General features: G+C 29.2%; 1 protein-coding gene across 11 annotated transcripts in view; it reads left to right on the forward strand.

The window, feature by feature from the left end:
- LOC105831066 (potassium voltage-gated channel subfamily H member 2) overlaps window positions 1–12,232 on the forward strand; it is a 179,066-nt gene that overhangs the window by 84,400 nt on the left and 82,434 nt on the right. For 9 of the 11 annotated variants that reach the window (XM_012670922.3, XM_036291884.1, XM_036291883.1 and 6 more), the window contains 3 exons: window positions 2,251–2,419; window positions 6,814–6,882; window positions 11,687–11,811. In XM_012670922.3, coding sequence (XP_012526376.1) covers window positions 2,251–2,419; window positions 6,814–6,882; window positions 11,687–11,811 — 363 coding nt within the window. The remainder of the gene's footprint in view (window positions 1–2,250; window positions 2,420–6,813; window positions 6,883–11,686; window positions 11,812–12,232) is intronic. The other 2 variants (XM_036291879.1, XM_036291882.1) reach the window with 2 other exon arrangements.

The raw sequence follows: 12,232 nt of genomic DNA on the forward strand, positions 1-12,232 counted from the left end.
ATAAATAAAATTTTCAATTTTTTTCTCATATTAACATAAATAGAAAAAATATTTTTAAAAATTCATCATTTTTATTGCTTAAATTTTGTTTATTACTTATTATTTTGAAGATGACAATGTTGAAAGTTTCTATGTTAAAAATATATGAGTGAAAAGTCAGTTGACTCCCATCTATTTTTTTAAACTAGAAAACCCTCTTAATACGATAAATAGTAGGAGAAAGGGATGCAGAAAGGGAATGTAATTATCAAATATCCCCTCTAAAATTTTGTATTATGGTCTTTGTACATAATGTTTATGATACAGATGCGAGGTATCCGTGAAACATTTACGAACAGTGTCTTTGCCGGAAAGAGACTTCAACTAAAATCGTCCGATGAATTTTGATGAAACACATTCGTTTTAATTGCGTTTCCTAAATTTGTAAATCCATAACGAGCGTTAAACGCGCGTTTAGCATACACATGGCGACGATGTCATGAAATTCCGGAACAAAGTTTCGCCTTTGGTCACGACTCTGACACGTAGGTAGCTGCAAGAATGGGCAAAGGTTATCGTACGAACCGTGCAGGAATTAATAGCGCATGCATGAACTGCTACCGTACAATCCGAACACACGTTCTCGTACACGTGGCGTGCAAGGGCAAAACTATCTCTTGCACCTATCTATCTATCTATCCTAGTCCTTCTGTCCGTTTCAATTTCACGAGCATACCCAACGGATACTGGCCGGATGTAATAGACACCAATCATGCTATCGAATCGAGCTAATAGGATCGACCGTATGTGTTTAATACGTTCCGTGAGATTGCTCAAATTTTAAGGATAATATCTATGGCCGTGTTGCTGTTGTAGGAAGAGTCTGTTTCTTTTATATTCTTTAGAAGGAATATTTTAGGCTCTTGTTAAATCGTGAATTATTGAAAGAAATTGAAGGATTTCCCACAAGAATAAAGTCATTTTCTTAATCTGATGCAAAATTGTAATATTAGTAGTGTTACATTGTGATTAATTTTAGCAAAAATTAAATAAAATACAGGAAATATAAATATAAATATAAATAGATTATAAATATAAAATTTCTATAAAAATAAATCCAAAGGTTTTTTCTTTTTTTTTCTTTTAAAAGTGCCCTTAAAATATTAATTAGAACCTACACAATTTTGTTCCTACATCTATTATGCACGTCCGCAGAAAAATTATTATATTTACAATGAACGGTGGTTTGAAGATGAGAAGTTTTTTGTTTTTTGCGAATTCAATTCTAAGAATTTAAAAGATATAAAAAAAGTAATGGAAGTATTCGGGGCAGATTACAAGGTAATCGAGTTAAATTATAAAATAAACTTTTATTGTAATAAATAGGGAACAAACGTTTCAATTTATTTAGACATTTTAGACTCATTATCAGCGTGTCTTACAATATGTTAGATTCTCATCAGACCAATGAATTATTCACGGATTGCCAATTCTAAAGCGATTCGAGAATGAGAGAATGAGAGAGAGAGAGAGAGAGAGAGAGAGAGAGAGAGAGAGAGAGAGAGAGAGAGAGAGAGAGAGAGAGAGAGAGAGAGAGAGGACAAGGGATATTATCCTCCATCAGATCCTAATGAGAGCAAGAAACTTTAGATAAAAAAATCGTAATAATTTATGTTGATGTTAATCCGTAAATTATGTTATAGACGCTAAGTGTTTGTATCCAAATCAAGAACATAAATGTGTGTTGCAAAGTCAGAACTTATAATTAGAGTTAATTTTTCAGATTTGTTTAGTTTTTGCGGAAAACTCTTTAATTGCGAAAGACAAAAATGCATTAATGTCACGGTGTTATATAAATTATAATAGGACACTAGCTATTTGTTTTTATTATGTATATTACCTATTAATTACACAAGCACACAAAAAATAAAAAGTGTCTGAACAGAATACTCCATTAGGTTATCTTTATGTATTTTGACGTGCTGAACATTAATCCGGTGTCAGAATTACTACATTACCCACCTTTTTTTTAAATTAAAAAAATAGCCTAAAAATTCTTGAAAATCGTAATAATTTTACTGCACGCGGAAAATGGGTTTCTGACATTGGATTGGTATTCAGCGGCTCAAAATACATAAAGATAGCCTAATGAAGTATTCTGTTCAGGCAACTTTTTATTTTTTGTGTGCCTGTGTTATTAGATATTAGGAATTACTTGAGTGAAGATATTTCTCCAAAAAATAAAACAACCCAATTGCAACGTGTTTTCAGGTCTCGCAAAAGTCGGGAATCTGGGAGGGCGCAAACTCGTCTTCGGGAGGTGCCGCGGAGGGTCCCTCAAGGAGTGTCTCTCACGCAGCGAGTTTGGACGCTATCTCAAAGCGAACCGTGAAACAGGAAACGGCAAGAGCTCCTTGTCGCAGTCTCACCTGCAGCGTTTGTAAGTACACGATAGCCTTTCACTGTGCATTCATTTCTCCTCCATTCTTCGTGTCGCGAGTTGCCTGATCTGGCATTAGCGTGCTTTCTGTGAAGTGTTTTACGACTATATATATGTATATATACACATACACACATATATATATATATATATATATATATATATACATATATTCTGTTCCTCTATCTACGTTGCGTTTCATTTACTGCGGAACATTTATTTTTCTAAAGGCCACGATTGATTGAAATCAGATTGAATTATATCGACCATTTCTGCAAACAATTAAAACGAATAGCATAGCTATCTCCGACAAGTTAAGGAAATATCGCAATTATTCTTGATTATTTGAAGGATAATACGACTGAATATCGTGTGCTTTATTGTCATTGTTCATTGACAAGACAGACTTAGCTGCGAAGATTTTGTTTAATATCTAATTTAAAAAACGGAGAAATATTTCAAAGTCGTGATTGCAATTTAGTTTAAAAAGTTTCGGATTTATAATTGCGATATACGATATGTACAACCACGTATATGTATCGTGGTTAAATAATAATTTATGGTAACACGAATAATAATAATAATAATAACAATAATAATGTCGTTGCATGCAATGTTTCATGTTGCGGATGTTGACAGATAGTGACCATCTGGCCTTCCGTGCATCGCGGGCAAAGAACACTTTATAACGTCGTGAATTATATGTATATTGATATATGTAGTTCATAGGAACGCGAGGTCTTGCATGTTTGCAGATAAAAACTGATAGATAAATGTTTTTCCCATTTGCTTTGTCTTTCCCACTTGCGTTGGTTACAGATAAAAGAAATCATTTTTCGCCGAGCAAGAGGCGATTTATTCTTATAATAAAGAATTAGATACGTTCTTTTTTTACAAGCTATACCTACCATAAATTTTTAGTATTTAATATAGTGTGTCTTTCTATATTTATCTTATATTAACGCATGTCAGAAATAGCTTAAAATCAAGATGTTTCTGTGTGGTTGATAAACTTTTACTCTCTTAATAAGTGGCAAATTTTAGAAATTTTCCGAAGAAACAGACTTTGAAATAGTAGAACAAAGCTTAAAGCTGAAAAGATATCTGGTAGATTTAAAGACGTATTATTCATTCCTCTCCCTAATCTTTGCAAAATAAATCGAAATTGGAAAGAAAGAGAGAGAGAGAGAGAGAGAGAGAGAGAAATGTGTTAATATTTATGTCTTAGATAAACTATATATTATATATGAAAATGATGTAAATAACGTATTTTTATTTAACATAACAAAAAAGTTATTGGTGCACAATTTGGTGAACTTGAAATTGTACATAATTAAAAATTACACAAGAAATATCAGATTGAAGTATAATTATAACCAATTCTTTAATTAAATGTCTATTTTATTTGTTAATAAAAATTAAATTATTTCACAACACTACATCTTAAAAAATATTATTTTACTCATAAGTGGGGAATTCCTCTAAACATTTTTTCTAGGTAAAAAATCTTACATGAAATATATTTTTTTTTTAAACGTATTTTTTTACAAAACAATGGATGCGTTATCTATAATTGAAAATCAATTTCTCTATAGGAAATTCTATTATAATAATCTGAACAACCTCTTGTCGTAAATAAGAGAGTATGCTAGATATTCGCAGCACAAGACGATTGTTATGTATCATTTTACGGGATACCCACGCGCTTGAAGAATGATTTCACTACTTATCACTACGTGACGCATTTCTCGTGAGTAAAACGCATGTACTGAGTAAATAAAAGAGGTTCACCGAGAACATGTAAAATTATGCCAGCAACATATAGTAGACTGAACTGTATTAATCGATAAAAGAGATCAACAAAAACGAGAAAGATAAAATATCAAATCGGCGATTCTCTATCACTTTCCATTTAATGCTGTAATGTCAACTTATTGAGTTTAATAATCACAAGAATGAGATTGAAAATAAAAGATATTTGTTTTAAAATATTATTATACTTATAGCAGTATTATATAGTAAATATTATATATAAATGCTTTCAATAAGATTATTAACAGATTTATAAAAAAAAGAAATTCTTCTAGCATTATGAAGATTGTAATCTTTAATCTAGTATCTTATGGTTAGAGGATACTTTAGAATAGATTTTAAATTATCTTCTTGAGATCGCATATCTGAGGAAAATCTTTTAGAATCAAATGGGAGCCACTCAATAATAGAATATTTTTTTGGATGTATAACAAAAGTCTTGATTTCTTTGTATAATATGTAAGCATTTAAAATGATTTTTATGCGATGTTGAAATTAATTGTAAATGAACAAAAAAGTTTGTTTACAACTAATCTCAGCGCCGCAATTAAGCTAGACACAAGTCATCTTGAATACTTAAAATATTTATATTAAAAATTACTTATATTAAAAATTTTGGTTTATATCATTTCTTAAAAATTACATAAAGACATATTTCTGTTTTTTATTAAAATAATGTTTTATCTAAATACAAAATTGTTGCTAAATTTGTGTATTTTTAACTCTAATATACAACAATTGGTAATTTTTTCATGTTTTAAAAATGTTTTGACTCTCATGATTTTATCGTAACAACCGTTAATTAACATATGAAATACAATAACCATGTAACGGTCAGTATATATGGGTGCTTTCCAACTATGAAACATTGTGTCGTCACTGTGTGACACAGTGTTGCACAATGTCGAGTTGCAGTTGGAACGCTGTTTAGCTTTATTTTACCGCCAGAGAGCAGAGCAGTAATTACCAAAAGATTTGTGTAAGTTAATATTAAAAAAATTTTTTTTATAAATCGAGCATTTTTTAATAAGTCTTATTAAATAAGAGATACAGTGCTTCACAATGAGTTATTTTATTTGTTTAACATTTGGTTAATAATGGAAGCTGAAATAATATATCCACTGCAGTGTTTGCAAATAAATCCTTCCACTGCTGTAATTGGAAAAGTATATAATTATTAATTATTAAATTTATGTAAATTTTTAATTGTAATAGAATGTAATATTTAATATTAATATTATAAATAGTTAACACGGTTAATGTGTGTAAAAGATAATAATAATTAATAGTAAATTTATCAATATATATTGATTATTGTATCATATACATTTGAAGTTGTAATAAGTAATAAAATAAAGTATGCATTAAATATCTTCCATTATTTAGAAACCAATCTTTAATAAAATTGTGTTATTTATCTTTTTAATTTTCGTTTTTTATTAACAAAAAGATTTTATAAAAACACTTCGGAATTATATTCACTCGAAAATTATATTTTTCATAAATATTCAATGCGAATAATTTAACCGTTTAACTGAAATTATAAATTTCTATCATTACATATTTCTATCTACAGAAAAATAAGCTATACCAAATGTAAAAATGTAAAAATGTTGGTATTCGTGGAGTGACGACACAGTTAAACTTAGCTTTTTAGCTGTGTACGACTTGTGTCGACTTGTATTGTAGTTGGAAAGCACTAGTTCGTACACTGTGTGTCGTCTGCGTACATTGCTGGAAAGCACCCTATATGATCTGGTAGCATCTTTGAGCCAAGAGTGTAAAGTTTATCGAGAGCACAGAAACAATGCGAAAGCGTTCGGTTCACCGTCTAGGAGCGTCTGTTTTTAATGTCACCGATAATATAAAAATGTTTTTTTGAACATTGAGGAAAAGGAGTATAAGTCACGAGAGTGAATTTTAAGGCACAGAGACGGCAACAAAGGATCGAGGAGAGATACCAGATCCTATCAGAGTTCGTGCGTTTATTTTTAGTACAGTCACACATATATCGCGTAGGAAGATTATACTCTCACAAAGAGGGTGTGTATTCTAAAATAAGTAACAGTATAAAGCTACGCACGTAAATATGTCCACACATTCAATTAACGCAAAACAGCACTAATTAAGTTTCATGCAAGTATAAATAAATTGTGCGCAAGTATAAATAACGCAAATACTCTCTCGCTCGCTTGAAATTCAATCAAGAGTTATAGCTTTGTCGGAGACGGAGTTGTCTTGTATACGTTTCTTAAATACAGCAAAACTTGTAATAATTTGTAATGAACCTTAAGGGATATATTTATTTAATATAATTATTATTTTTATTATTTTTATCTATGGAAGAAAAAAGAAATAAATGCATTTTACATTAAATATCTAGTAAAACAAAGATCGTAACGGCTCTGTGTTACAAAAGACTATTATACTCTTCTTCCTTAGTAGAAGAATTATAACAGTTGTTTGGTTCTATTTTTTCTTATTTTATGCATTACGTTATCGCCTTCGTCATTCTGATGACAACTCCCTCTTCTCCTAACGAATTGTCAATTCAAAGTCAAACCTCAGTAAAACTATTTTAGTAGCGGGCCGAGGGAGCGAACACGTCACCCTCGAGCGACGACCAGCGACAGTCGATAATCTGACCGAAGGTAAAACAGGACGGAGCAATCCTGCTCTTTTGGTTTTCCTTTAACCGACCGCGAGTCAATCGGCGAGCTTGCACCCCTTTATTACTACTTACCAAGCGCTTGCAGCTTTCTTGTTATCATGAGCTTATGAGATCTGACTTTGTATTACTTGTGTCCGATCGAGCTTTCATAGGCCTATTTCTACTACTCAACACTAATACTACTATTACTATTTTTACTTTTACTATACTACTTATCTGTATTATTTTGACTTACAATACCAGCATTTTGACTTATAATATCAATATTTTAACCATTTGAAAGAATTCTAAAGAACTATCACCATTTTATACTTCTGCCGTACGATTATCAGATGAGCACTGTAGCCTCGCTCGAACCATATTGTAAATGAGGTTGTCTAGATGTTTTCGCATACGTCTAGATGTCTTCAACTGTACTTACATGAAGCAACCCGGTTTCTTTGATATGATTTGCACAATTTGAGTTAATTTATTCATTCATTAAGCTTAATGAATAAAAAATTTGCACATGAAAGATGTATTATTCTCGAAAAAACCATTATATTTGATGACCTAAATTTCATACAAAAATAATTCCACATTTTGCTTGTTCTGAAGTATAACATGTCATTTATCTAGATCAGTTGCCATGATTTTCAATCTTTGGAAACATTTTTGAGTCGATGCTCATTGTCTCATTCCTCGCCGATTACGTGATAGCAATGAATTGATCATGTGTAACTAAAGCTATATATGTTTGCTTTAAGCATCGTTTCATTCTTATCAAATATTAAACAAGAGATTTGTTCTTTTCAAACTTCTTGCACCTTTCACTTTTTCTCTTTTTCTATCCAATGAATAGAAAAAAGCTAGATAGTGTAAAAAATTCGTTGAAAGGAACAGATCTAAGGACAAATAATGTTTATAAGTATTGTGAACGTTTTATGAAATAAACGTAAGAAACGTCTTTGTGTTATAGGATTAGTGATATTATATAAATTGTATTTTTATCGAACTGTTATTAAATTTCTTCTATTCAAATAATTCCAAATAATTCTATTTTTAAGTAATTAAACATTACATTTCTTATTATTAATGTGCACTTTTCATAACACAATTTATATAATTTCAAGTTGAATAATTTATTTAAAGCTTTTGTGCCGCGATTATATTATGAATTTGTTACATTAATTTTTATAATATAGGTGTAAGAATATATGCAGAATTACATTATATGCAGAATTGTGCGAAAAATATATATTATATAATATAATATCATTATATGTATGTAGAATTATAGAATACATTCTCTCTCCCTCTCTCTCTCTCTCTCTCCCTTCATAATAATTAAAATAAATTAACATTAAAATTTAATACACGCAATTGCGACACAAAAACCTTAATAAAATGTTATAATATAAATATTTTTTTATAATAAAATGTTAATATAATATAAATTGTGTGTTGTGGAAGATGCACATTAATAATATTAAAAAATATAATGTTAAATTAGTTGGAAAAAAAATTAACAACAGTTCGATAAAGAATACATATATGTGTATTATATTATCATTCATAAGACAAAATGTCTTGGTTACGCGCAATCGGCAAACCGTTGCTACCACGTGACTGGTAACGGCTACTCACAGATTAAAGGTGCTTACGTCACTATACATCACATATAGCCAACCGTAAAACATAATGTAGGTAACGTACAAAGAAAAACGTGTTGTATAAAATTTTTATTTCTTACTCTAGGTTTTTGGTTTATTACCTACGTTATGTTTTACGGTTGGTTATGTACACTGATAGACAAATGTTTTGCATTTGTGACTATAATTGCATAGTAAAATAATTATAATCAGCAATATCATTTTTATAGTAATTATATTAGTTTTATAATAACCATATGGTACATTTTAAAACTGTATAATTTATAATACAATTTTCTTGTAGTTAGCATCACTATAAACATATGGTTTCCAATACTAATATTATTGTAACAGTTACTATAAAAATTATATATATATATATATATATATATATATATATATATACCCAACTATAATTATTTTACTACGCAATTATAGTCACAAATATCGTATTTTTCTGTCAGTATATGACGTTTGGTGATGTAAGATCCTACGATAATATATGTATATGTGGTGATTTTAAGACAATGATCGTTGCTCGGAGAGAAATCTGACCAAAAGTTACAAATCATACCGATCACTGATCTTGACAAAAGAACAAATATGGACTATGGAATATTTGTTGTATTCTTTTGTTTAGATCAGTGAATGTATTCGTTTCATATCTTGTAAATATCTCAATTCAGTCAAGTTATCGATTTACTCTTAACTTTCGCTCTGTCAAGTTGAATACAAGCTGAATACATTCACTCAAACAAGTGCGAAATACAAATAAACAATTTGATTCAAGGTCTTTCACCATTCATGAAGCAAAATGTTTCTTTGTATTTATTCATGTCTGTTTATTTGATTTGGATCCGACAAATTTTCTTCAATCCACTAATTGTTGAAAACAGCAAAAATCGGGAATCCCGCTCGAGTACATTTAGCTGCTTGAGAATCAAATTCAACTGATTTTCTTTACAACAGGACAAGAATAATTCAGCTTCACGGTTTCTTTTACTCAAACGCATATGTCATGATACATTTTTGGGCATTTGCCTGAAGTGCCATTAGTTACGTACTGATCGCAGAATCATGTGAAGCGTGTCTAATCGCGAGGAGCTATGATCAACAACAATCTCATATATCATTGTATAAATCATCAGCAAGAATTCCTCCATTATACATATATATTACATATAGTACAGATGTAGCAGCTAATTAACGCATTGTCACGTGATATATAATCGTCTCGTGCGATTTTTATGAACAATAAAACGATCTCTTTTTCACAGGTATGCAGCTTCTAGTGCGGATTAACTAACTTGTTTTATTAACACCTCTGAATGCTTCTAGAGAGATATAGGCTCGGTTATTTTATCCATTCGTTAAGCTGTGGGCGATCAAAGCGATCATCAATATAATCTTTTATAATATTATTATTTGCACAAACAGAAATGACTCGTCACATTAATTTTACATCACATTTACGTCATATTTATTAATTCAAGATAACTTTATATGACCATATGTCGGGAACGGCTTACAATTAGTTTTAAAAATACAGAGTGTTAAAGCTAAAAGTAAAAAAATGTTTCTTTTAAGTAGCTTATACTGTCAAAAGTAGTAAAGAGATCTTTTTTTATCTGATTTATTCCATTTATCATAAATAATTATTTCATTTATTATAAGAAAAATTTTACCATAAAAAAATTCAAACTTGAAAAAATTAGTGATATTTTAAAAGCACGTCAATGATTTTTTTTAATTTTTTGAAAGAAGGATTAAAAAAATTTTCAAAAAACAATTTTTTTTGCATGATTATTAGAAATGTCAAAAATAGGTAAGAAGAAACTTTACTCATAAAATAAAATTAATTATTAGTTTGGATATATTACTGTATGTTTTTAAACTATGTTCATAATTAATGAATAATATTAATAAAATATTTTTGTTTATTATACTGCTTTGTCATTATTATATTAAATTACTTTAGATTACGACATTGTCAAAGCATATAAAAAACATAATAAAAGACATAATCAAAAAGAAAATTAATCTACAAAAGTACACCATAAAAATAATAATAGCATATAAAAAAATTAAAACCTCTAAATGATCATAACCTCGACACGATATAGAGACTTAAGTATAAGTAACCAATAGTGATCATCTATTTGTTATGAATATGAATACTCATATATCAGGATAATAAAAAATTAATTTTTTAAACCAGCTACATTTACCTTTACTCTTGATGAAGATTGACAATGTTGTAATCAAAAAATGAATTTTAATATGATGGTAAGGCAGTATAATGAATGAAAATATTTTATTAAGTCACTTATTAATCATGAAAAGAGCTTAGGTATAATAATAGTATATCTGGACTAATAATTGGATTTGGCTTTGTGGTCGAGTTTTTTTTTTACCTAATAGCTGTTTCTGACATTCCTAATAATTATATAATAAAAAAATTGATTTTTGATAATCCCAAGGAGGCATAAAAACGCGCTTACTAATTACCTTCCTTCTTTGTTTATAAATGGGACAAATCAACTAAAAAAAGAATGCTTAGCAAGAACTATTCTACATTAAAATACAATAATAAGAAAATATTTTTTGATACATTTTTTTATTAAATATTTTCTAACAAATATGATTTATATACGTAACAATATAAAGGAGAGAAGGCGGTTATAGATTAGATGTGGGAAAATTGTGTTGAAATTAATTACAAAACACCATCATTTTAAAACAAAACATTAGTATAGAATTTTTTATTTGGATATGATATCGTTTCGTTGTACCATTGTATTTATATCAAATTAGTATACATAATGTTGTAAAATTGAACCGGAAGAATTATATCATTTAAGACACGAATACACATGTGCCTGTATTTGTATTAGATTATTACACTGTCAGTTTCTTTCATAATCATTAAATACATCGAAAGTCTGTCGGTTAGCGATGTATCACAATTGCACTTGTGACTTAATTGATTAAACATTATTTTTAAGGATTCATTGAGATTCGAATAAACTTAATTTAATCGAGCCTGTATTTCACGCCTATAGATTTTGGATTAATGATAATAATGACACTTCACCTTTTTTGCGTAGCACAATTTGTAAAGAAACTTACATTCGTTATTTGTTATTTTTGTAGCAGCGAAACATTCGAAAATCTTTCCTGGCGTCGCTTCTGAAAGCGATTTACAGAAATGGCGGACGTCCAGGGACAGGAAGTCGCCGTCTCTGAGTCAGATGGGACCCGATTCTATCAAACACAAAGTAAGTTGTTTACTCTACTTAAAAACACGAAGATCGCCCATGTTTTAACTTTTAATTTGCACACAAGTGAAAAATTTAAAACATTTTGGCAATACGTAGAATATATTCTAATATAAAATACACTTTTTTGTTAAGTAAATTCGCTCTGAAGAAGTAAAATTATTCTTGAAAAATTCTATTGAAGGAGGAGGGATACTTTTTCATTTATTATTTGTCAATAAAATAAAATAAAATAAAATTTACAAAAGAATTTCTGTAATGCGATTTGTATATTAGCAAACTTATCAAAATCTAGTAATCAAAATAAAAAATAGATCAATTTTTAGATATTAATTGTATCTTTTTATAAAGGATTTAGGCAGCAAACAAGAAATAATTTATTAAATACCATGATACTCTCTACATATTTGCAAAATTTCCT

This window comes from Monomorium pharaonis, chromosome 9, assembly GCF_013373865.1.
Source record: "Monomorium pharaonis isolate MP-MQ-018 chromosome 9, ASM1337386v2, whole genome shotgun sequence".
NCBI classification, from domain to species: Eukaryota; Metazoa; Arthropoda; class Insecta; order Hymenoptera; family Formicidae; genus Monomorium; species Monomorium pharaonis.